A 26,223-nucleotide genomic window follows, 5' to 3' on the forward strand; every position below is an offset into this window, starting at 1 on the left:
GAAAAAGAAAATATAAAGATGGGGTCACATAATTTAACAGATTATTAACTCACTAAATCAAAATCTTCCACAAAGGAAACAAAAAAGCAGCCTTTTTCTTTTTAACTAAAGTCAAAGATTTAACCAACAGGTTTAAGTCGTTTTTCCAGTGAGCCAGTGTTGGTTTGGTCTTAAAAAAACGACATTTATGTAGAAATTGCTTGCACAAGATTAATAACACAGTAACACCATAATTAGCTTTCTTTTCTTTCAAAAACACTCCAAACATTATCATATTTCAGGTAAATGGGGTAATTTGAATCCCACTGGAATAAAGCCAGGTATGAAAAGCCAGCCAAAATATTTGTATAAAACCTGACAGTGTAGTAAGGAGCTTGGAATGTGTGCGTAAACGCTAGAGTTCATCCCAAACACCAGGGGGCGCTGTATAATTCCTAAAACAAGCTTTGTCCCTACCTTTCACACGGATGTGGATTTCGACCAAAAAAACCCACATGTGGAGGAAAACATTATCGTGTCCTCTCTAAATCTAACATGGAATTAAACGTAAAGACAACGAGCTCGCAGGCGTTGCTGTCGTGTGGTAACGGAGGAGGTTTGGATGCTTTTTATTTCTTTCTGTTTTGTCAAAATGTCAGGAGAGTTGGACTGGGAAGAAGTACAGAGCCTAAACTGCACATTCGTACAGGAAAGCCAGCTTCTGTGTCAGTATTTTGTTGTAAAATACTAACTGTCTGTCAGACTATTTGAATATATGTAAGCAGCTACATGGAGTAATGAAAACTACACGTTTAGTTAAATCATTGCCAGCGTCATATAAACAAAGTTATTACCTAAAGACTTCAGAGCGCTGAGGCCCGATTTCCTCGGTAAGTTTAGTGCCACAGTTCAGTGCTGTGACTCTGCAGGTCATGTTGAGTCCTTAATTGAAACGTAGTCGACCTTTATAACAAATAAACCCATCTTAGACTAATGGAAGTTAAAACAAAGTCCACGGATCACGTGTTTACAGCGTGGGGAAAAACATTTTTACTTATAAATAAACGGACAGTCTCTAATTGTGATGGTAGTTTTTGAATGTAGAGAAACATGTCAGCCACAAACGCAGAGAAAGACTCCACACTGGGTAAAAGTGACTTCTTTCACTTAATGCCCCGTAAATCAGGTTATAATGTTTCTGCGATGTTTTGTTGGAGGTTTCTGTTGATGTCTGTCAGTTAGAGTAAAAGTGCCGTTAGAGACATTAGAGAAACCAATCTTCACACACCATGTCAAAGTCTGCATTTTCCTTTTCTGTTGTTTTATTTTTTGTCTATATTTGGATTCACATTATAAATTAGAGTGTGGTATGTCATCCAACTCTCCCCTGGGAGGACTGGGAAAGCACTGGGTGGGAGAAGGACATTTGGAGTATCCTCCCTGCTGCTGCTGTGACCCAACTTTGTGGTCCATCCAGATAGACTGATTGATGCCTGATTATTTCTCAGTTTGGCAACTTTCTCTGCAGCTTTCCAGATTTAGATTAATCATTGTGCTGACTAGAGTAAACCCAAATCTTAGCTACACAGAATGGTCATTTCACTAACTTTCTTAGGGACCTCTATCAGGGACGTGTTGCCACAACTGCTGTATTTAAAAGATTGAAAGGATTTCTACACATTAACCCACTCATGAGAAACGTGTCTTTCTTTTCCCGCAGTATAGGAGCATAAGTTTGGTCATGAGGAGTAACTGATCTGTGTGTTGTGCTGCTAGGTCTCAGTGAGAAGCTTCTCCTCAATCCAAAAGCTGGAAGATCACGGCAGACAGAGAGAGTCCCCAGAAGCAGCGGTGAGAATGTCAAGCATTCTTTTTAGTGACAAGTTGGTCGATGGTTGATCTACCAAAAAGCATAAGAGTGATGTTTAGTGATGTGTGTGTGTGCGGGTCTTTCCCTGTGAATCAGTTCTGGACCGGCTGCAGAGCTTCCTCCCTCAGATGGCGGAGGCCAACGAGAAGCTGAAAAGACAGATGGAGGAGGCTCCTGCTGGACGCTTTGACATAGAGAGTGTGGACGAGGCAGAGAGGGTCATAGAGATGGTGAGTATCGGCCTGCCGCTGAACCAGCTGCACTGCCACCATCTGGTGACGTACTGAACTGTGACATGGAACATAAAGGACTCTGCAGTAGAGAAGTGTTGGAGGTTAGGGCAGCTGGTCTCTGGGTAAATCTGGCAGCTCCTTTCATACAAGGGCTGCGTTATTCCAAAGAGGTCTGCTGTGTGTGACTGCTAGGACTGCAGCAATGCATCGAGTAACTCAAATAACTCGGTTACATGCATGCATATTTTTTTCTTACCTTTGTTTAAACTGGAACTCTGTAGAGCTCAGTCGTCACCATGTCAACACAATTAGACATGCAGCATGTGGGGGAAGTGTTACAGTACTGAGCCTTGTTTTTCCAACAGCAGCACACGACTAGGGGTGGGCGATATAAACGATATAAATTTGGCCAACGATAGAGATTTTGACTATACCGCTCTATCGTGATAACGCATGTTGATGATGTCATCAAGCTGCGCCTGTTTTGGTCGAAAGCATCGCAGCGGCTACAACCATTATCATCTGCAAATTGTGGCGGGCGACAGTCACAGCAAAGAGATGAAGCACTGTTGAAATATGGGGAAAGCCGAAAACTGCATTTCCTCCACTTCCATAACGTTGATTCATTAATGTTGAATTCTCTCGCAGCTGCTCTGTTCCCATGTTGTTGCAGTATATTAATAACTAACCTCGTATTGTGGATGAATGATCTCAGTTGTTCTCCTGACTGAAGTTTGGCCCGTGTATAGCATCCTGCTATGCGACTGCATTTGTCCTTGACCACCAGAATCCCTCACGTTAACTTTTATCGAGTGGAAAAAAAATTGGCGTTCATCCTCCAGCTTCACTGTGCTAATGTTATGCTAACATAGCTGTGTCGCTAGCAATCACGTAGCACAACATTATATACCAGGTAGTCCAACTTCAGTAACCCTGCAAACGCCACTGCTGTTTAGTTTTCTGTCTTCATTTATGTTGGAAGTGGTAGCAGAGCTGTACGTTTGAATTAGTTTCAAAAATCTCTGTCAGAACATGGTATGAAATGTTTAGGTGGAAACTAGCGAGCTAACTTCCTGCTAACTTCTAACTCCGTTAAATTTAATAAATTCTGTTTTCATGGATGCATGGATGTAAAACTTAATTGTTACACCCGATAAAGCAGCAACGCTGATGATTTTATTAAAGATGAAAGAATTTAGACCGTTTTTAACTCTCAGTATTCGTTTGACTTTGGGACCTGAAGCTGACGGAGTTTTGGACCCAGATTACTCCGAAGCTCCTCACTACGGCAGCCGTAATGCTCTGACAATCCATCAAGCTGTGCTGCTTACCAAAGTTGTACTAAAACATTTTTAACAGATTTCTGCCCAAATCGGTTCGAGGTCAGTAAGCACAACCAGAATTCATACATAAGGAACACTCTCGATTTTTGAGAAAATTAAAGGATTTTAAGTCCTTATAGTGTGGAAAATAGGTTATACAGAAGAAAAGAATATATCGCGATATATATCGTTACCGCACGTGCTTCAAATTATATCATGATAGAATTTTAGGCCCTATCGCCCAGCCCTACACACGACTTTAATCTTTGAACCATCATACTTTTATTCAACATTACAACTTACGTGCAGTTCAGTTAGCATTAATTTACTGTTTTTGTCCTGTTCTTAATTCTTTCCTGCGTTTCCAAAACAAAAGTGAAAAACTGAAATCGACTCTATTAAGAGCTCCGTTTAAAGAATTCGGAGCACACGAGGAGAGTCGGTCTCTTATTTTGACAACAAAAAAGGCCCAAACTGTCTGTACTATTTATTACTTTCTATTAACGTCCATAAAGACAAGCATGATGGTGGCATCATCATTCTGTGTGTGCTCTTCTCAACACCCGGGGCAGAGATCGTTTCAGAACAGCTAACTGTCCCCAACAGCGCTGCAAAGATGTGAACGTGGCACACAAGCTGCCAAAATCCAGGTAGCCATGAGTTGTAACTGCTGCTGCAGACGCTTCCACGCAGCACTGAGTTAAGGCTCTGAACACTTTTGCAAATGACAAATTTTATTTGTTCTTCTGGTGGTGGATAAGTCTCAATCTACTGCTCATTTAATCAGTTTCTCTCCATTTAGCTGCTTTAAGTGCGTCTTTCACCAGTCGTGTAATTTTGTCCCCGTGTCCTCAGGATGTAGCACTCGTGGAGCTCAATGAGTCAGGTGACAGCGAGACGTCGGACTCTGAGGAGTCGGACTGCAGCGACGATGACGGCGAGGTCACAGAGCAGAACTTTAAACTGCCCGGAGACAAAGGCAAGAAAAAGAAAGTCAACATCCTGGTTCTGGACCAGCAGGGGGAGTAGACGAGTCAGACAGAGGGACCTTTAGTTTCTTTTCCATGGGAAACGTTTTGCCAACGAGATCCTCAGATGTCATGTCAGAGTTTCTTGTTTCTTTCGAACCTTCTTCACACACAGACAGCGGACAGAACAGCTGCTGCCTGTGGGAGTACAGTGAACACTGAAATGTGCACACAAACTGCCCATAGAGCCAGAACAAATGCTGGGAGTCTGCCCTGTGACCACGATGTCTGCATGCTGTGTTGTCTCCTCGTCCTCTGCTTCATGAACGTGAACACATCCTTGCATCAGTTTGGGCTTCAAACCGTTCGCTTCAGCTCTCTGCTGAAGCAGGAAGTGAATTGTGAGTACAGATGGTAATGAAACAAAGCCTGCTCCACAACCAGCATTGAGTGAGTGACCCACCCCACATGGATGAATGATCCTGGATCCCATTGCAGATGCTGGCACTTGAACTGTGCAGCATATTGTCTTTGTCTCCGTGGATGCAGCATCCATCATTGGACCGTTTTACACCACATGAGGCGCCTGTTTCTTCTTTGTGTTTGTGGATACAGCAGGCTCACTGACAGCACTCGCCTGAGCGATATACTGTACCCTCATCATGTACCCAGTGTGACAAACAATGCTTAAAGTGCACAGCATAAAGCGCTCTCAGCTTTTAGAATCCGAGCCTCTGTGTATATTTGTTGTTTTCACTTCTGTTAAGAATTATATTTAAATTTTCCACAGATTCTCCTTTTTTGAAACAAGGCTGTGAATGTGATTTTGAACCAACTGAATAAAGTTTAATGATGACATTGAATGGTAATTTTTGTAAAAGCTGAAAACACAAAATGCCTAAAAAGTGCCCCCGAATGCATGTTTCACCCTGTGAGTGTCGCAGTCACAATGTTTGTATTCAACAGTTTTTAATGACTGATCATCAGATCGTGGTCCATCCTATAAAACACTGAAACGAGTGTTGCTGCGCAGCGCCTTTAATCAACGTCAGCATTACAAAGTCAAATGGACACCAAGCTTTCTGGAGCCTTACTGTTTATTGACACGATCGCTCTCATAAAGACTGAGAAACATTTGCATCGTAGCCCGCGCTGCCTTCACTGACAATGTGGCATAATTAGAAAATTAAGTTTACGACTTTGTCACATGATCGATGTATAAAACATCTGGCTGGTGTACTTTAATGAATAGAGAACACTACATAGTCCTGCTGCAGTTCACAAATACAAGGTCAAAATGTATCAAAGAGTCTTTTTAACCTGTTTAAAAAAGTATTTACACAGAAAGTGACGTTTGGACACCGAGTGGATGTGTCAGGATGTCTGAACGGGCGTGATGTAAACAGCTAAACTAACACTGACGTTAAATACTGGCTTAGCTCAGTTCTAATGCAGCACCCAGCTCGAGGCGGTTCATCACAGCTTAGAAATATCTCACATTGATTCTTTGACATTTTAAATTCAGCTGCTAAGCAACCATTTCAGGAAATCAGGATTGTTTGATGTGACGCAGCGAACCAAAGAAAATGACCCGAAACACGAGGAAAAGCTGAAAGGAACTTAAAACGTGACTTAACTGCTCTGGATTACACACTCCAGTCTCTGAGCTCTTATGTAGTTTGTTCTAACTAAAATCTGAAAGCTTAAAATCAGTTTATACATTGTTTTCATCGTTAACATTCATCAAAGATCTCTGGGTCTGATCAGAAACACAGAAAGGTTTACATTTACAGCCAAAGAGATCGACGTCTGTCCAAACCGCTGGCCTCAGTTTATCCTGCTTCTCACACGGTTTACGTGTCTTCTGTTTTCCTAGCCTTGTTCCAGAACTGTGTGCTGAGCACCGCTGATCAGGAAGCTTCCTGAAAATTTGTAAAGCTATTTTAATGCTGCTTTCTAGACTCAAACATCCCCATTTTTCGGACCAGTATGGATGTTTAATATTGCTATTTTGTTTGCAGCCTACACAAAGCTGCAGTATTCGTGGGTGAGTAAACGTGAGCCGAAAGGCATCCAGCACACACGGCACCCTGATGGCAGTACACAGATCAGGTGATCCAAGAATGAAAAACCAGAGAAAGGTAAAAAACATTTTAAAAAGGTCTTAAAGGGATGAAGAAGGCAGCATGACGTTTGGACGAATCAGTGAAGATAACTGATAGTGTTTAGATTTTTTGCTGTGCTAATTATTTTTACATCTTTAAAAGTACAGCCAGGAGCAGCTCAGCTCCTCAGGGACCAGCTGTGGAAACATGGCTGCAAAACAAAGAAGGCATGTTGTCCACCTCAAGGTCAACCAAGCTTTCCCCCATCACTCATACAGTACACATGCTCTGAACCATTTGCACACACACACACACACACACTGAGTTCCTGTTCTTGTTCAGAGTTCATTGGGAGATTGTGAGCCTCAGTATTCCACTGTCACTGCTTTGGTCTTGAGATATTCCATGAGAGCATCCTCACCTGTGGACACAAACGACAACTTGTTAAAAGCTTGTGGGACAAAAGGTTTCCTACTTTAAAAAAAGGAGTTATAATAACGTCATATATTTACTTTGAATAACAGAAGCTTATCAGTAAGCGTGACCACCACGCCAGCTAGCATCAATTCAAAAGTCAGAATTGAAACAGCCCTACTCATGTAAATTTTGTATAACCTGTAAATACTGTAAAACCACTGTCATTTAATGGTCAGGCATTGCATCGCACAGCTACAAGCATTTCACCTCATGTCATACTGTGTATGGTTGTGTGTGTGACAAATAAAATTTGAATATAATATTAAATAAATGTAATAAATTCCAGTTGTCTTCTCACCGAGGTCTTTGCCAAAGCCTGACTGCTTGAAACCCCCAAAAGGTGTGGCAACATCAGTCTTGTTGTAGGTGTTCACAAACACGGTTCCAGCCTCCAGCCGCTCGCTCACATACATGGCCTTGTTAATGTCGCGCGTGAACACGCCTGAAGCCAGACCGTACTCCGTGTCATTGGCTCTCTGCAGCACGCCGTCCACATCTCTGGAGGTTGGAGGAAAAGAGCAGAGCGAGGATATGAAACACCGAGCCACGACTCTACGGTGTGATACTCGTTACCCTCGACTTACCCGTCCTTAAATTTGGACACCACCATGACGGGACCAAAGGACTCTTCTTTGGCGAGGAACATGTGGTCCTCCACATCAGTGAACACGGTGGGCTCCATGAAGAAACCTGAAGGAAGACGGGCGCCCATAATCACGCTCTGATGAACTGCGTTACAGCAGCTTTACTGTTTTATTTGACCTTTCTTGTTTTATGTCATTTTAAAAAATGAATTCGTGCTCCATGACTGAGCCCTGTCAGGTGCTTTTATTGTGACAGGCTCATAATGGATGTTGGAAAAATAGATTTGGTATCAATGACCATGTGAAAACTATAAATCTATACTGTGGTTTCAAGATTTCAAATAATAGTTTGTTTGAATATTCCATGATAAGGCCTGAATGTACTGATTCCACAGTCAGTGCTGGTGCAACCTAACTTGCTCATATATTAGAATCCGATTTGTGCTTTTTCTGCACCAACTTCATGCTCCCAGTTATTTGGCTGGTTTTTGAAAGAGAAACAATCTTTAGATGAGACATTAAATTGGTAATGAAAATCATCTTTCTGTTCTTACATGCAGTATTCAAGGACTAAAACAACAGAGGACGAGTGTAGCAGCCATTTAGCCTCCAGAGAGGGGCGTGTTCTACCTGGCCTGTCGACCCGTGTGCCTCCGTACACCAGTGTGGCTCCCTCCTTCACCCCGATCTCACAGTACTCCAGCAGCTTGTCCAAGTGGGCTTTGTGGTTCTGTGGGCCGTGGTCTGTGGAGCGATCCAGGGGGTCTCCGATCTTCATCTTCTTGATCTCCTCCACCTTTTAAGGAGAGGGTGTAAAGACAGGATTATGATTTTTCTGACAGCTAATAATGCCGGTTTGGCTTCTTCTGCTTCTTCTAAAGTCACATGATGGCTGTTTCGGCACTCACCACTCGGTCAATGAACTCGTCGTGTATGGACTCCTCCACAAAGAGACGGCCGGCAGCGATGCAGTTCTCGCCCTTGTTGAAAAACACCGAGCTCATGCCCTGTGAGGCAGCACGCACAAACACACAAGCATCAGTGTGCCATTTCAGTCACACTCTGTGGCGTTTCAGGATCTCACCAACACCAGAACCTTGAAAGGAACCGAACTGTCTCGTGATTATTCATAATTAATATTTATATGCACAACTAACTGGTCTACAAAATATCACAAATTGGTTCCCTGAGCGTTGTTCCCTCACCATGCGAACAGCCTTATCCATGTCGCAGTCACTGAAGATGAGGAGGGGGGACTTCCCCCCGAGCTCCAGAGAAACTTTCTTCAGATTACTGACTGCACAGCTGTGAGAGAGAGAGAGTAAAGTACTGTGCAGCTGTGGTGTGCGACCTGTAAGAGTCAGCCGGGTTTTACCTCTTCATGATCTGTTTGCCGATAGGCGTAGAGCCGGTGAAGCCCAGCTTGCGGATGTCTGGGTGCTCGGACAGACGCTGTCCAACCACGCCACCTGGAGGAGATCGAGAAGGTCACGTGACAGAGCCCAGGGGGATGACACAATCTTCCACATGTGCTGCAGTCAACTGGACACTTCTACACGTGCTGTGAGTAGTTCTGCCTACAGCTATTTCTAATGTTGTAGTCACAAAAATCCACACAGGCTGAAGGACAAACAAATGCTCCTTTTTCCCTGCTGTGATCGTACAGTTTTAGCTCTCCAGGCAAATAAAACGATGCAAATGAAGCACAGAGAGAAGGACTGAAGTGCTCACAGCGCTGATCTTTGAGAACTTTCCCTAAAGAAGGAATAACCAAAAAGAGCCTGTTTAAACTGTACAGATACTGTTCATTACCAGAGCCTGGTAAAATATTGATGACTCCTTTTGGGATGCCTGCCTTCACTGAAAGCTCAGCAAACTTTAGTGCCGTCAGTGGAGTGACCTGTAAATATCAAAAATAATCATTACAACACATAAAATGCCCAGGAAGAACTGAAACAGTACACAGCACGAGGAACAATGAACCCACCTGTGCAGGTTTGAGAACCAGCGTGTTTCCAGCTGCCAGGCAAGCTGCACTCTTCCACGCCAGCATCATGAGAGGGTAGTTCCACGGGATGACTATGGCACACACACTGTGACAGGAAATAAGCTCTTCAGTCAGTGAAATCCACAGAAATGCGTATACTGTCTAAATAGCTGAGGATAATTAGGTTCAGGTTAGTGAATGCAGAGCTTTTACCCCAGAGGCTCTTTCTTAGTGAAGGTCAGGTTGCGGTTGGGCCGGGCTTGGTTGATGGGAATCGTCTTACCCTGCAGAAAACAGACAGAGTGTGCTGAAGTGAAGAGCTTAGGTTGTGTGCCACTAACACACAAACCCTGAGAAACCTTCACCTACCTGGATCTTGTCACACCAGCCAGCAAAGTAACGGAAGGTTTGGATGGACATGCCGACATGTGTCTTGAGGGCCAGCGTGTACACGGCTCCTGAGTCGATGGACTCGATGGTGGCCAGCTCCTCCTGATGTTCCTCCATCAGGTCAGCAAGCCTGAAGGGAGGAGCTCGATGTTAACTCTCTATATCTATTCTATATCCGTGGAGAACCAATTCCAACAGTCTTAGAGAAGCCCATAAAGAGCCTGGGACAGTGGGACGATGCAGACCTCAGTGATACGTGGCAACTAGAACAGTTAAGGCAGAACTTGGCGGATGACCTCAGCGGATTAACAACACTGCACTCCCAGGGAAACTGAAGCTCTGGTGCTTCCAGTTTGGGTTATTACCCAGACTACTGTGGCCGTTGACAATGTACGAGGTCTCACTCAATCATGCCAATCGACTAGAGAGGCTAGTGAGCTCCTACGCTAAGAAGTGGCTCGGACTTCCCAAGTGCCCCAGCAGCGTTGGACTCTACAGCGACAGGATACTGTCATTGCCTATCTCTAGCCTGGTAGAGGAGTTTGAATGTGCACAAGTGAGGCTTGAGATGTCACTCACGGACTCCCGGGACCCCATAGTGGGAGGCACTGCTCCCACCCTAGCAACGGGGAGGAAGTGGACCCCGGCCACATCGGTGCTACAGGTGAAATCTGCTCTTCACCATCGTGACGTGGTGGGTCACGTCCAACAGGGCAGAGGAGGATTTGGTCTTGGCGCAGTAACACCTCAGTGGCAACAGGTATCTGTAACCGAACGTCGGGAAATGGTGGTGGCGGAGGTGCAGCGACAGGAGGAAACAGCCAGACATGCCAGAGCCATAGCGCTGGCCAAGCAGGGTCGCTGGATGAATTGGGAGAGTGTGGAAAAGAGGAAACTCTCATGGAGTGAAATCTGGGACATGGAGTCTAATAGACTAAGTTTCATCATCCGAGCGACATGCGATGTGCTGCCTTCCCCAATAAATCTGCAGCTGTGGTTTGGAAAGGACCCATCCTGCCCCCTGTGTACAGTCCCAGCAACATTCAAGCACATCTTGGTTGGTTGTAGGACTAGCCTTACTCAGGGCAGACACACATGGAGACACAACCAGGTTCTCAGGTGTCTAGCCGAGAAAGTTGAGCGCAAAAGAAAATCCATCAACGCTCAACCTTTCACGAACCAAGAGGAGCGTCAGTTTTCATCAACATTTATCCAGGAAGGAGACAAGCCGAGGACGAGCCCCTCAACCCAGACCTGGGCCCGCTGAAGGTTGCCAGGGATTGGCAGATGCAAGTGGACTTGGATCAGAGGCTAATTTTTCCCGCAGAGATCATAACAACAATTTTGCGACCAGACCTCGTCCTTTGGTCTAACTCCTGAAAACTTGCGTACGTCATTGAGCTGACGGTACCATGGGAGGCAGCAATTGAGCGTAAGAAGCTGTGGTATGCCAACTTGGCAACACCCGATGAATCCAAGGTCCACTACTGACGATGTGTCCCAAATCTTAATATGATAATCTAGATCAGATTCTCCCCCAAACCCCCCCCCTCCACAGTTCTGATGTTTCTGCAACCCCAAAGTAATCCTCTAGAGGGAGGTACTCACCTGTAAAGAAGACTTCCTCTGTCTCTGGGGTTCATCTTGCCCCAGGGCCCATTTTCGTAAGCTTCTTTGGCAGCAGCCACAGCTCTGTCCACATCACCCACTGAGGCATAAGACACCTTACAGATCACCTGGTTGAAGGTTGAGATCGTCAAACATGATCCAGTGAACATGGCATGGAAAATCTGTGCATTGAGCATAGTGAGTGTGGTCATGTGACTCACGGATCCATCAGTGGGGCTGATGCTATCATAGGTCTTTCCATTTTCTGAATCCTCAAACTTGCCGTTGATGAAACACTGATATGGCATTTTCACTGTCATGTTGTTTACGTCTTTGGTTGCCTAGGTAACAATGGAGAAAACCCCAACTGGGTTTGAGTGACGGGATCTCCCCTCGTTACTTGATTGATTTTGCTTTAGCTCGGATTTAGACTCACATAATCAACGACGAGCTCCTCCTCCTGGTCCTCTCCTCGCAGCTTGCGGACAAACATCTGGATGAAGTCCTGGAATGTGGTGGCCATGTACACATCCTCATTCTGTAGCTGCACGCCAGCACACTTCTGCTTCACCTCCTCAACCAGTCTGCACACAGTGAGGACAGCTCTTTATCACACACTGCGTTTTTACACGTTTATAAGCTTTTGTTTCTGCTTGGTGAACTCACATTCATGTTAACAACTAAAGGTGAGACACGCACACCAAGCTCCTGCTGTCTGGTTAAAGGGCGCGAGATATAAACCAATCACCTCGAATGTAATATCTCTGTTCATGTATTATTCACATATAAATGTGTGTGTTAAAGCTGCATTGTTGGCAGTGAGACTGGGTCAGGGTTTTTGTATTATCCAGACTGGTATCAGGAGACTCTCCAATTGCTACAATTCCATTCAATGCAATTCAGCTGTCAATTCAATTTTATTTATATGGCGCCAAATCACAACAGGACACTTAACATTACAAAAGCAGACATTTATGTGTGGTTACCCCAGGCAGACAGCCCTGAAAAAATGCAGCCAATCCATAAACTCAGCTACACCAAGATGGCGCCGCGTATGGATGCCCTGGTGCTTCAGTGCGTTACCTTATTGTCTGCACTGAAGCACCGCAGCAATTTCCTAATGTTGTAAACCTCAACATCTGGCAATAAACCCATTCTGATTCTGATTCTGATTCTGAAAAGAAAACAAAAAAACTGCAGTTCCTCTAGTGGCCACTAGAGGAACTGCACAAACACCCATGTTAAAATGCCCAAACACAGCATTAAAACCATGTTTGTAGTCCAGTATAAAAAGCTTTTAGGCTCTTTGGATAGTGTACCCCTTCATAACAGCTGTGAGGTGAATGATTTTTATTGCTAACACAAAAAAACATCTGTCAAATCTGACTGACAGATGTTCACACAGGGAGCTGTGGCCTCACTGCGCTGGTGCCTTGTGAAGCATTTTTAATGGAATTATCTGTGAAATAATGTGACTTCCTGTTTGGCTGAATCCATTCCAAAGACGCTGTGCTCTCGGAGAGTAAAATGATAGTATTTTATTACGTGCATCTGTGTGTTGGACTGTTTATGAACGCAGTTCCTCTAGTGGCCACTAGAGGAACTGCGTTCATAAACCAGAGGACTGTTTATGAACGCAGCTTGCTTATGAAGCCAACCAGCTAAACTCATGCTGAGGCTTCAAACTGCATCTGAAAGCAATTAATGATAACAGGGTGGCTATGTCCATTGTTTATATACAGTCTGTAGTGGTTTCCAATGTCCACAGTGGAAAAACCCCGACATATACAAACAAACACAATAACTGATATCAAAATGAAGATTTACTGGTCAGGTTGGAAAAGTCGGAAAAAGGTACTCTGGACTGAAACATCTGCTTTGAAATAACTTTTAAATGTAGAATTCAGTTATTGAATCAGAGCCTGAAATTATGCAGACTTTCTCTTTTTTGTGTGAAATGTGCACACAGTTGGTTTTTCATGGTGTTTTCTTTATAAAAGCTATACTATGCATTTATTCTAGAGGTTACTTCTGATATAAGCCAGTATCTTTTACCCATAACAAATTTAAAGAAGGCGTTAGCTGCACAGTGTTCTGTATAGACTGTGTTTTTTTAAAGTGAATTCAGGATTTGAGCCCAAAGATCTGAGATTTTAAATGTGGCCTAAACTCAGTATAACGGAGCTGACTAGAAACTGAGCGTGCCATCTTCAGCACAACTTAAAATACATGACATAATTGTATCTGTAAAATGAAAAGACTGCTCCACCTGTGGATAACAAGAAGAGGTAAAACATTTCTGAGCAGTCCCTGCACTGATCCGTCTCACCTGACCACATCCATGGAGGCGGCGCCGGACTTGAAGAAGTCTGTGGTGTCCTCAATGGCTGGCACGTTGCTGAGGATGCCCTTCCAGATGTTCTGCAGTAAAAAAAATGTTTTAAATGGGCTGATGTCTTTCATTTAAATCATTTACAGTCTATTGGGAGACAGCAGGCTAAAAAGAATCAGATAACACAGGGGTTCACTTGCCCTGATCTCCTCTGCCATTGTCTTCTCGTCATCGGTCAGCTCCACACTGGCGCTTTCTCCGGAAGAGAAATATTTGGAAGCAGGAATCATTTTCCCATCTTCAAACTGCAGGTTCTTCACTAGGAGCTGTGGCACAAACAGAGTAAAGATGAAACAGGCATGCTGGCAGTGCATTTGATTCAGTCAGCTGTGGTTGAGTTAACCTTATTGCCTCTGGAGTTCACTGTCTGATAGCTAATAGAGGCACCGACACACTCATCCAGCTCGGCTTTTGTTTGCTCTCAGTTATTTGTTTTATAAGGTCACTCACAGCTTTGCCGTCAGTTCCATACAGGACGAGCCCGTTTTTGGTGACACGAGCAGCCTGAGAAGCCCCCTCGATGTCCAGCGGCTGGCCCTCGGGTACAGACCCCCCCAACATGGAGGAGCCATAAAGGGTCACAGACTGAGGACAGACCCAGAGAAGATTTTAAAATACATCCAGAATGTTTGGTATTATCTTTGCTCAGTCATTCTGGAAAACACACCTGGCCATCAATGACCGTCCAAGCACCGGGGACTTTGTCGTGGCCACGGATCCAGTTGTGGATCGCCTCGGCTGGCTGTGCCAGATTCACCTGGGGGACACAAGAAGAAGCCAGTGTAAACAGTGCCTGAGCTACGTTTCTGAGAAAGAGAAGGAAGGTCAGCTGACGGCCTCCGATTTAGCAACACGTGGAAAAATGATGCTAGAAAACGAGACTGCTCCAGGAATAGCACATTTGTAATAGCTGCAAGCAAACATCTCTCCATGTGACAAATCAGGAAGCAGCTAAGATCAGCTCCACCTCGCGCTTTCACGTTACAGGGAGACCCACCCCAAACCAGTCTCACTTGCACAGCTAATAGGAAATTTCCAGTGAGAGAGTTATTACACTGAGCAGCTGTTCAGAGTACGAGCTGCATGTGTAAAGAGGGGTTAACTTGGGCTTGGTCGTATAAATGATAGACTCTATCAGTGTTTCTTGTAAGCTATTATAAAGCCGAACAACCCGACTCATACACAGTTGTTGTGCAGGAATAATATTCAGACCGTCATTCTGAAGGTCTGGATACACCCCTGATGGCAATCCAGACCCGATGCACGTTCCTGATATGATGTAGTGCCTGATCTCAGACTGCCGTCTAACGTTCACCTTGGCGTTGGATTTCTTCTGAATGCCTTCATAGCTCGCTCCTTCCTCTGGCTGAGGAGTCCGAGGGGCTTTTCCATCAGCAATGAGCTGCACAGACTCCACCTGCACCAAGAAACAGAGTCCAGGTGACAGCTCAGTGTTTCAGTTCAAACACAAGCACAAACATTGGGGTTGGTGGAGTAGTGCAATGTAGGTTTATATGCTGAAGGTTCAAATGATTAGAACTAGTCCTTTTCATTATACTGAGGTCCATGTGATTACCATAGCCTTGATGCCCCCGGGGAAGAGGAAGCGGTTGTACAGTGTGTCCACAGTGTCATTGGGCTCGACATCACACTCGCGCTGCAGCAGGATGGGTCCGGTATCCAGTCCATCATCAGCCCAGAACACTGTGAAGCCGGCTTTCTTATCTCCATGGATCAGAGTCCTGGTGACATATAAAAGGGAAACAAAGAGCTGTGTCATTAAACAATTATATTTAGAACAGATAAAGGCTATAAAGTAGACCATTACAGTGTACTAACAGTTAATCCTGAAACCAGAAAAAACCACAATCAGGGAGCCCTTTAAAGGTGCAATACAGAGAAAGTGGGGAGAAGCCATCGTTAAGGTTGTATGGGCAACAGGTTTCTTATTAAAGGCAACTCAGCGCATTGACTGTGTGACATGACAGCTGTACTGCATGACAACTTTAACCATAAAGGTTCCACACAGAGACAAATTTGATTATCTTTGATTTATTGTTTCAGGGTGAGCATTTCTGCTAAACTGGCTCGTGCTCAGTTTGAAGTGTCAGCGCCTCTGCACGCGGAGAAAGCTAACCAGGAAAGGAAGGATTCCATAATGAGGAAGGTTTGATGGCACACCGCTCCACCACCAGCAAGCCCATAGCTTTTTTATGACAGTCAAACCAGGAAACACATCGACCCGACTGTGTTGTTCTATTACAGATGCATGCAGAGGTGCCCAGCGGTCTGTTAAATACCATATTTTACTGCCTGCTGAAATGTTACTAAGAAAATGTTCTCAACAGTCCTTTCCTTAAAACGATCGCTTTCTACTTAGAGAAAAATGGTGAGCAGTGTTTTTCTTTTTAATCAAAGTATGTTTATACATAACTACATTTATAGTTGCACTGAACAGTTTGAGCTTTGGACGGTTCTTAGCTAGCCTCTTTGCTAAGTTAAAGAAACTCGTGGGAAAGATTTCTGCAGAAAGCAACACCTATAACTCATGCTCCTGTTGAGCCAGCATTACATTATGGTGAGTCTCAGCCTTCGGCTCGGGCAAACTGTAACTGTCTCTGTGCTCTTTGTCGATCACTGATGTGCTGAAAATAAGTTCGAAACCTCACTTAACATGAGAGTTTGGGGTTTTTCATGAAGGAGGAGCTTGGAGACTTTTCCTTTCTTGGGTTGAGATTTGTTGTTGGAAGTAGAAGAGATAAGAAAGCCAGGCTGCTTCGAGTTTGAGGTCAAACATCGCAGGTTTAAACCTACCAGACCAGGGGTGGCAAACATAATTACACATGTCAGTTATTCATGGACTGTTTGCATGTTGGAGCCAAAGCTTCAGCACTGCTGGGAGTCCATACAGGCAAAGGTGGGCCAATCACATGCACAGACAGACTGGGATCGTACCATTACGTAAGGAAGGATGGGGGAAGACGTTCCAAAGGTTGCAGGTGTTTTGGCAAAGGCCAGGTGCACAAAGAGACGGATGAGTGTGTAAATGAGTCTCACAGGCCTGAATGTGCGCTTGAAGCCATTTATAATTCTTAACGTGTTTGATCTCTGCAAAAAAGCACAAGAATACATTTTGGACTTTTAACTGTATTTTCATGAGTTTTACAGCTTTTCCTACTGATAAACCCCTCCCACATGGCCATTCATGCTAAACAAGGCCATTAACAACAACAATTAACCTGTTGTTTATTGTTTAAGCCCCAACGCCCCCAGTACCGGGGGGGACATCGGGTTTAATGGGATGTACCGCCAGATCTGTTATTTAAATATAGACGTGTGGTATCCACAGGAATGTCAGAATCTCAGCTAAAAGCGAATAAACCAATTTCAACAACAGATCAAGGAGCAGGCAAACAGCTTCTGCAAAAACATGTAATCAGGATACTTTATGGAAACAAAGTGTGGATCCCCTTGCTTCCATCACAATAATAAACGCACTTCCTGCACAGCTCTCTCTCTCTCTCTCTCTCTCAGTGAGCTCTGAGACCAGTTTCCCATCAACAATTGATGGAGATACTTTCTGCCTTATTGGGATTACTCGTTGTTGGTCGCTCTGTTTCTGTTGGGTCTTTTCCCCAAAATAACCTCTGACAAGACAGGAAGGCTCATTTCTTAAGCCTTCCTGTCTTTTGATAGGACAGAATATTTATATTCCTTATAATTAAATCCACTTTGTTCAGTGTACCAGTATCACCAGCATATCCCAAGCTGTCAAACAAACTCCTTTCGAACCCCCTTCTTTCTCACCAATTGATTGCTGAGGCTCCTCTGTGCAGGGGCAGGATGGAGGGGTGGTAGATGATGGAGCCATGCTTTGGGTGGTCGATGACGTTCATGGGGATGAACTGTGAGCAGAAGGGCATGACATTGAGCTCAGCACCCACCGCCTTGTAGGCATCCACCACTTCTGGGATGGGTTTCCCCTTAACCCGCCACCGTGGGAATTTGAACACAGGTGTCCCCTCTTTTTCTGCCGCCACCGCTAAGAGAAAAGAGGACATTTTAGGGATGCAGTCCTGAACGCCACGGCTTCATGGAGGTCCTGAGTAATGAGCTAAAAGTCTAAGTGTATGTCAGAAATTAAATACTGCAAGTTTAGAAAAGACAAAGACTATAAAATGGATTAAATCAGACAACGAATGAAAGGATGAGCTGGCTGCAAAGTGGCTTGCAGTTACACAGCTACTGTGGCAGGCAAAGTGTTTACAAAGTATGTCTTTGAAGAGATTTTGATGCACAGAAGGACATCAGATAATCTGTAAGGAGTGTGACTTAAAATTAAATTCCTGGAATAACTGGAGAAGACAACACTGGCACAGCTTAAGATGAAGGAAAACCACAGTCTGAAGACACTGTAAGTAAATAATGCATTTACAATCAGTTTATTATAAACTGTGACCAACAATATATTTTAATTTAACGTCAACCTTCATTTAAATATAAACCCTTTTGTTTTTAGCCGGAGAATAAAATAAAGAGATGGGAAGTGACATGGAACAAATGCCCCTGATTGGCGGCCGCCGTGGGAACAGAGGAACAGTTGGTGTGTTGGAGTGTTTAAAAGTTAGGATAAAAAGATGCTGCATCATGTAACAGGGACACTGCTGCACTGGACTTTTGATTGTTCAACATATAACCCTTAAAAAGTCATTTTTCTGTCCTGATTAGATGTAAAAACATAAATATCCACTTGCTACACCAGAAACCTTTTACTTTTAAAATTAATTCCTTAAAATGTATCATGTCATTTATTTATTTAAACTTGGCTTTAAAGGCCCTTGAAGGCAATTTGAGATATTACAATTTGCATTTGTAATGTGCCGACTGTACTTCCTCAGGAGGCTGAGGTCTTTTAACATCTGCAGGAAGCTCCTGAGGATGTTTTACCAGTCGGTGGTTGCTGGAGTACTTTTCTATGCTGTGGTGTGCTGGGGGAGCAGCACAGCAAAGAAGGACTCATGCAGGCTGGAGAAACTGATCAGGAAGGCTGGCTCTGTGGTCGGCATGAAGCTGGACACTCTGGTGACAGTGGCAGAGAAAAGGACACTAAAAAAAACTGATGGACATTATGAACAATGCTGGGCATCCTCTGCACACGGCCATAAACAACCAGAAGAGTCTGTTCAGTGACAGGTTGCTTCTCCCCAAGACAAGAACCAACAGACTTAAAAACTCCTTTGTCCCACACGCCATCAGACTGTTTAACTCCTCTCTGGAGGGGAGAGGGAGGGGAAACAGGAGGACAAAGGAGGGGGGAACAACTAAGCTGTAGTGCCTCTTCACCTCACTGTACAATACCTTGTGCAATACTTTTGTAAATAGTCAACAGTGCAATAGACTCAATACTTGAAATGTGCAATTCATTCACTTGTATTTTTATTTTTATTCCTATTTATTCTATTTATCCCCTTTGTATATTTTATTTATATTTGTCTCTGTATTTATATATGTGTGTGTGTGTGTGTGTGTGTGTGTGTGTGTGTGTGTATATATATATATGATATTCTGTAACTTCTGTCGGTGCTGTGCTTTTTGGAAATCGAACTTCCCAGAGCAACCCACCCGAGGGATTAATAAAGTTCTATCTTATCTTATCTTAATCCTACAGACTATGCAAACAGTGATCGTCAGAGGCTCTTTTGCTCCTGGGCATTTGCCAACTTTGTCCCGCTGCTAATCTAGCACTAGCAAAGATTAGATAACACTAACTGAAATGTTCATTTCAATGTGAAAATCAACTTGTGGAGACTTGAAAGCTGCCTGAGAAGCGTGACATGTAAAAATTCATACATACTTGTTGCACATGCAATGAACTGCTCAGGATAATATATAAAAATGTTTAAGTGGCTTTGTGTGAAGATGCTTCAAAAGAAAAAGAAAAAACAGATTAACAGTGAGGTGTCGAGGAGGACTCTTTACGCTGCAACACAGCCTGTAATAAGTGCACCAGGTAAGCATGAGTACTCCCCTTCAGTCCTAAATCATGCTCATTACTTTACACGGATGCCACAAGATGCTAACAATGACACCACAAACTCTTATGAAAACTACTTCTGCCCAAAAGGATCCTTTAGTCTTCGTCCCCCCAACCCTTAACTGGTCACAGCAGATTGCGACCCCTCCATGAGCCTGGTGCTGTCAGAGGTTTCTTCCTATTAAAAGGAAGCTTTTCCTTCCCCCTGTTGCTAAGTGCTTGCTCATAGTGGGTCATCTGAGGTTTTTTCTCCATTATCGTAGAAAGACTACTATACTATATTATTGTCAAAGGAGCTTGCAAAGAAAAGCGTCTGGACTTCTTTAAGTTGCTTGAAGACGTTTCACCTCTCATCCGAGAAGCTTCTTCAGTTCTAAGGTCAAATGGTGGAGAGTCCCAGATATAAACCTAGTGGGAGTTTCTCCCCACAGAGGGACAAAAGGACCCCTGATGATCCTCTAATCGCCTGAGCCAAGGTGTGAAACTGGGCGTGGGTCCCAATCAGCCAGAGTTTCAGGTGGGTTCATTGTGAAACCTGGCCCCACCTTATCATGCGAATTCCTGAGGTCAGATGGCCCAGGATGTGAGTGGGCGTTAAGGCGTCTGGGAAGGGATCTCAAAACTATATAATATAATATAATATAATATAATATAATATAATATAATATAATATAATATAATATAATATAATATCAAGCACCCTGAGGAGACTTTTGTTGTGATTTGGTGCTATGTAAGTCAAATTGAACTGAAAAAAACTCAAACATATACAAACAGTGGGATGATGCAATGTAGAGATCTGCTCCAGGTTATGAACCATAGAAGAAGAAATTAAGTTTTCAACAACAGGTGAAGCCAGGAGGCAGCAGATGATGCTCCGTGGTGAGACGGCATCACCAAAGCGCACCCTCCCTGTTGCAGACTTTTCACCTCAGAGTTACATCTCTGGGCCACACAGGGCCTCTCCTCACACAGACAATGGAGCCCCTATCCCGCAACTAATGCAGAATAAAGGCCTGTCTTTGTCCAGGAGCACTGTAGTCAACACGCATCTACCTCAGCTGCAGCACAGGCCTCTGGTGACCCACAGTTAGTACCAGGGACAGAGCTTCATCTCACCTACAGGCTGTTATTAGTTTTATGCAGATTCTAATTGTAATCTCTTTTATTTGTAATGTTATATGTGATTTCAAAGTTTACACAGTCTGATTAACACTGAACTTTAAATAGTAGTGCTGCTGTCACGTACAAGCATCTAAATGTTTAAGCATTACATGATCTAATCAGGGGCGAGGAAAAAGAAGTTTCCCTATTTGCAATAATAACTGAAAGGAGTAGCATAGCCTGCCCTTCATGTGAATTTATTACAGCACATTATTTTGATTTTACAGCCTACGTTTGTCGTAGTCTCAGCTGAACATTTGGCACTGCTAAATAGGGCTGCTCGATGTAACGATATATATCGGATGACGATATAAAAACATCTATCGTTTCATTTTACGCTGTCGTTTGTTTCGTGGTGTCACAAAATAAACGGTTTACGGCGATATTTTTCATGGTTCTGATGTCCCTGTAGTGGCTGTATTCATTAGTTAAAGTTCTCTCTTTCTCTTATATTTAATATAACCACACTAAGGATGGACAAGCGCCTGTTTTTATGCGTTGTCGTTAGCAACAACGAGGGTAAAACCATCGCGTGTCCGCTTGTTTATTTTCCACATAAACCTTTCACAATAAAGCTCAAGATCCTGTTGAGACTTTTCAAAATAAACTGAATCACGTGAAAGATGCAGATTATTTACAGATGAGAAGTAAAAAAGAGCCGCCAGGTGCTAAAAAATAACCCTTAGACTCAAACGTTAGAACAGGCTTTTCCCCGCAGCACGCCGTGTAATAAATACTCACAAAGAAAACGGCGCCGTTACAACTCATGTCTAAAAATGTATCGTTTCATGCATCGGTTAAAACACTCGACTCCAGCTACATGACGCCCAGCAGGAAACACTTCACGCAGGTCGAGCTGCCCGAGATTCACAGAATTTACAGAAAATGTTACATTTTTGTGATTTATATCGTTATCGGACGATAGATGTCTGATATCGAGATATGAGATTTTGGTCATATCGCACAGCCCTACTGCTAAACTACCTACTGTTGGGTCTAAAGTCAGACCACGCTGATCCCAGAACTTATTCCCGTGAAAGAAAAACAAGGCAACGGCGATCGATCGTTTTACTTGCAAGGGAGGCCTTGTCGGTATCTCAGCTCATCACAAATAACCTCTCTCTCTCGGCCCCCTCTCGCTCCCTTTTATTGACAACGTTCACACAATAAACAATAGTTTACAACACATACCTTCCCCCGTAACCCCCCTTGGTTACAAAGACAAGGCACTGGGTGTGTGTGTGTGTGTGTGTGTGTGTGTGTGTTCCTGCTGATCAAAGGGTCATATAACATAAAAGCACAGTAGGAACATCCTTGGTCATAAAGAGGGTAGTCTCCCCACACCCTAGATGGTTCACCCTAGATAACACAGTGAAGCCATACAAAGGGGAGGAGGTTTGCTAACATCAAACAAGGGTGTTACTGTGATAAAAACACTACCACCCCCCCTCCCAGAATCTTAAGGATCTGGGGAGGGGAGGACAGAAAGAATTCTTTAATACTATGTACAAATGGTAAACATAAAAATGACAAACATTTAACATTTCAACTCAACACCTACTCAGCACCAAACAGACGAAAACACAACTGAAGAGCTCAGGAATTAAAATAGAAGCTAGAACTAGACCTGTATTCTTAAGGTGGATCCAAACACCTCTTTTAGATAATTATGGGTTACATGAACAAACTTTAAGTTCCTCCACTTCTACAAAGTGTGACACAAACTGACTCAAACCTTTGTGGCGAGGCTCTTTGAAAAGCCACGACTCTGTTGGCGATTGGAGACAAAATTCAAAGTGTTTCGAAAAGAAGAGAAAACAGGCTTTATGGGGATATTATTCTATCAGTAGCACAAAGCCTTCACAAGGTACTAGAGTCTGAACACAGGCAGAAACGCAGCTCTGGCTAGATTTCTAAAGGTTCCTATAAGATGAGAATTAATTTGTAATTTTACGGCCAAAATGACAAAACAAGCCCAGGCAGCCTGTTTGATAGTTGGGTTGATAATGAAACATTTCCTTGTACTGTAGAACACAACGCTTTTCCATCGTTCTTAGGTGTTTATTTTACCAACTGAAGAAGTAGTGACTCCAAATGCCCCACTATTAAAAATAATAATAGCAAACTGGGAGGACAAGAAGACAGCAATGTTGAAAGTTTGGTATCTGACATGTCAGAGAGAAACCTGTGAATGAACAGGAAACTTACCCAGGGGGTCAGCCTTGCCATCCTTGTCAGGGACCGTGAACACACCCACCACCTTGTGCCCCTGCTTCCTCAGGTTGCTGTAGACCTCCTGACCAAACAGGCTCTGGCCAATAATTGCTAGCTTTAACTTGTTCTGGTAATGATGCTGTAAAGGGAGCAAAAACACACAAGTTTCAACTTCACTGAAAGCACATCAGACATACTGGAAACACTGCAAATGCTCATGCCCTAGTCTTTCTGCAGAAGAAGACTTTAGACACTTCACTACAGTTCAATAGATTTTATGCAACTTCCAGTAAGCAGTTATTTTACTTTGACCTACAGTACTGTGCAAAGGTCTTAAGCCACACCTCTTTTCTCTTGGAATGTAACTGGCAAAAATAGTTGTAACAAATTTGTAAACATAAATAGAAAAAAACAGTTGTGTGGAAGAAACAGGAAAGCCAATATTTGGTAGGAACACCTTTATTCTTCAACACAGCCTGAACTCGCTTAGGCAGGAATTCTTGTATGTCGTTAAATAATCATCAGTAATTGTTCTCTACGCTTCATGAAAGATATTCCAAAGCTCTTCTTTGGAGGCGGGTTTCCTTTAGTTCTGTTCTCGGTCATGATGAAGTCAAACCTCTTCAACAACAACAATCAGAAGAAGAATCAGGAGGAGAAGAAGGCGGTGGCCCAGGCTCTGGGACGGCCCATCCATGACTGATAGTGTGTTTAATATCCAGTATATGTCGTGTGCGAGGGATCATGAAAAATGAAGCTGTTCCCAGGCACTTCCCAGATGTGACCGCACGCTGGACCAAACTCTGACAGTACTTTGTGTCCACCGGCTGGAACGCAGCCCCGAGTATTTTAAACATGACTGAATACTCACCTCTGTATATACTGACTAAAGTTTGAGCAAAAATCTCCAATCTGTATTCATCCTCCACAATTACTGTCAGTCCAGTTCTTGCATACTTCATCCTTTTCTCCCTGTTTTCCATCCTTAACAATGGATTCCTGACAGCCACGATTCCACTGAGACTATTTCTCATCAGGTTTATGAAAACAGTAGACGAACCAACTGCAGGGCAGGCGCACTATTAGGTGCTGTGTGCAGGATTTGATCATTTTCTTACAGAACTAACATTCAGATATTGGTCATCTGCTGCAGATACTCTTTTATGCCTGCTTGTTTGTCTTGTTTTTTAAGAACACAGTGCACCTACAGAGATATCCCACTTCTCTGGCTAACAGCTGTTTGGGAACCACCTTGTTGGTGCAACATACTCTTTTATGCCTAAACATGCAGTTTAAAATGGGTTCAGCCATTCTTCTCTTGAATTTGGTCCTTTGTCCATGCCTGACTGATTCAAGTTGACAAACAAAGTGCTCTGAAATGGTCAGGTTTAATGACTGGACTGAAAATGAGTAAAAATGTGGCCAATGTCCAAAGAAGGACTTTGAAAGACCTCCAAAGAGCCTGGAAAACTATAACTCAAGACCACTTTAAAACTTTTTGAAAGCAAAATATAAAGAAACGATGGCGAGCTCACAAGTTTTAACAGCACAGCAGTTTCTGATTAAACTGACAGTCAAACTGGGGCAGCAGAAACCTCTTTGCTTCTGTTTCCCATAATATAACTTTTCACAACCAGGGCAAATGTCCGTCATCATTAAGCTTTTTTTCCCTGAAGTTACATATTATTGACTTTTTGTCAGACCCTTGTAATATTTTATTTTACACCTGTTCATTGCATATGTGAGAAATCCTTAAATCTCAACCTCCCTTGGCGGTCTTAGTGGCCTTTAACTCTGTTATTGGCTAAAGGCAGCTCAGAGAAAAGCTAATGGCTGATGAAGATTACAACCCTTACCCAGCAGTGACAAGTGCATGCCAGAACCTCCCCCTCATGTGTTAAGCATGGAGGTTTCAGGTTTCCCATGCACATATGTAAGATCCTGTCAAGTGCACATTTGACAGGTCTGGCTGCTGCTGCACAGCAACTTCCAAGCGACACGGTAAATAGATAAGAAATGAAAGAGCCCGTCTGATGCTGCCTCTTTCAGCCCAGCAGGGTCGTAAGTAAGCCGGGCTCCAGCCAGTACACTGTGAGCCTCCTGTGATGATGATGCAACTCCTCCAGATATTGTACAGTAAAGGCCAGCTCCGTCCGAGCGCGCAGCGGGAGGAACAGAGGAGGAGGGCGCCGTTGACACCGTAACGTGGCAAAGTGTGCACCATCTTTTCCCGTGTTGGCTGAAAATACAGCAGCTGAGTGACTTACTAAGAATGAGTGCAGTCAGACCCGAGCCTGGCTCAGTCCTCCTCATGACCCGCAGACCGCTGCATGCGTTCAGCGCTACACAGACACATTTAGAGAAACGATGTTCGCGCAATCAGAGCAGCTCACGCATCAAACCCCGGTGATTGTTTGCAACGTTACTCACGGATGAAGTGGAGAATTTCCTCAAGACTTGACTCGCCGTCCACAACATAATGGCGCTGTTGTTTGTTTTTAATCTATATGCGCGCGTGTGTGTTCAATGCAATAGAAACGACAATAAATCGAGACGCTGCCGGATGTTCAGAGCCCCCAGCTGATGTAGGCGCGCTCCTGTCTTCACACGCTGCACCTTATGCTGCCCGTGTGAGCCAGACTCAGCGGCGGACCGTGGTGTGGGCTCGTCACAGCCAGCTTATACTCGACGGCAGCAGACGCGGTACGTCCTGCCTACTGTACCGGACGTGCGCGTTCCCGTGGTGCTTATTTTACCTCCTTGCCGGCGCGGTCACGCGTGGGAATTCGTCCTTCTCATGGTTATTGCTCATTGAGCTCGTTATACGTTGCTTTAGTCTGGGATTGTGAATGACTTAAGCGAATTATACATACATGTTCATAGTATACATACATGT

General features: G+C 43.8%; 2 protein-coding genes and 1 long non-coding RNA gene across 4 annotated transcripts; 2 read left to right on the forward strand and 1 right to left on the reverse strand.

Annotated features, from left to right (window-relative positions):
* Positions 1-447: 447 nt before the first annotated feature.
* nopchap1 (NOP protein chaperone 1) lies at positions 448-5,230 on the forward strand (the record flags this gene model as incomplete). 2 transcript variants are annotated; one of them, XM_082510829.1, is made up of 4 exons in its annotated part: positions 448-595; positions 1,756-1,830; positions 1,946-2,079; positions 4,260-5,230. In XM_082510829.1, the coding sequence occupies 4 exons, from the start codon at positions 535-537 to the stop codon at positions 4,431-4,433; spliced, it is 444 nt and encodes a 147-aa protein (XP_082366955.1). In that variant the 3' UTR covers positions 4,434-5,230. The 2 variants fall into 2 exon arrangements, with proteins under 2 accessions (XP_082366955.1, XP_082366954.1); XM_082510828.1 differs by lacking the exon at positions 448-595 and adding an exon at positions 602-704.
* Positions 5,231-5,333: 103 nt separating this feature from the next.
* aldh1l2 (aldehyde dehydrogenase 1 family, member L2) lies at positions 5,334-26,029 on the reverse strand. The gene is made up of 23 exons (XM_082510827.1): positions 25,758-26,029; positions 23,322-23,466; positions 17,723-17,957; positions 15,492-15,657; positions 15,231-15,332; positions 14,583-14,672; positions 14,366-14,500; positions 14,056-14,181; positions 13,853-13,944; positions 11,960-12,107; positions 11,745-11,864; positions 11,524-11,651; positions 9,895-10,045; positions 9,739-9,809; positions 9,526-9,631; positions 9,351-9,438; positions 8,914-9,007; positions 8,744-8,843; positions 8,447-8,545; positions 8,169-8,334; positions 7,539-7,644; positions 7,253-7,452; positions 5,334-6,898 (listed from the first exon to the last, which is right to left on the reverse strand). Exons 1-23 carry the CDS (start codon positions 25,803-25,805, stop codon positions 6,843-6,845), a joined length of 2,772 nt encoding a protein of 923 aa, XP_082366953.1. The 5' UTR covers positions 25,806-26,029; the 3' UTR covers positions 5,334-6,842.
* Positions 17,998-19,740, forward strand: LOC309692401. The gene is made up of 3 exons (XR_014272300.1): positions 17,998-18,329; positions 18,435-18,518; positions 18,814-19,740. It is a non-coding gene; the product is annotated as an uncharacterized lncRNA (long non-coding RNA).
* Positions 26,030-26,223: the final 194 nt, after the last annotated feature.

This window comes from Aulonocara stuartgranti (genome assembly GCF_965226115.1).
Source record: "Aulonocara stuartgranti genome assembly, chromosome: 17".
NCBI classification, from domain to species: domain Eukaryota; kingdom Metazoa; phylum Chordata; class Actinopteri; order Cichliformes; family Cichlidae; genus Aulonocara; species Aulonocara stuartgranti.

Bases quoted from the DNA above. Each gene is read 5' to 3' on its own strand.
- aldh1l2 (XM_082510827.1), bottom strand. From the start codon at position 25,805: ATGTTGTGGACGGCGAGTCAAGTCTTGAGGAAATTCTCCACTTCATCC. The intron at 13,945-14,055 runs GCAAGTGAACCC...TTTTTACTGCAG, and splicing joins CAATGGCAGAGGAGATCAGG to AACATCTGGAAGGGCATCCT. The intron at 8,546-8,743 runs GTGAGGGAACAA...GCTGCCTCACAG, and splicing joins TGGATAAGGCTGTTCGCATG to GGCATGAGCTCGGTGTTTTT.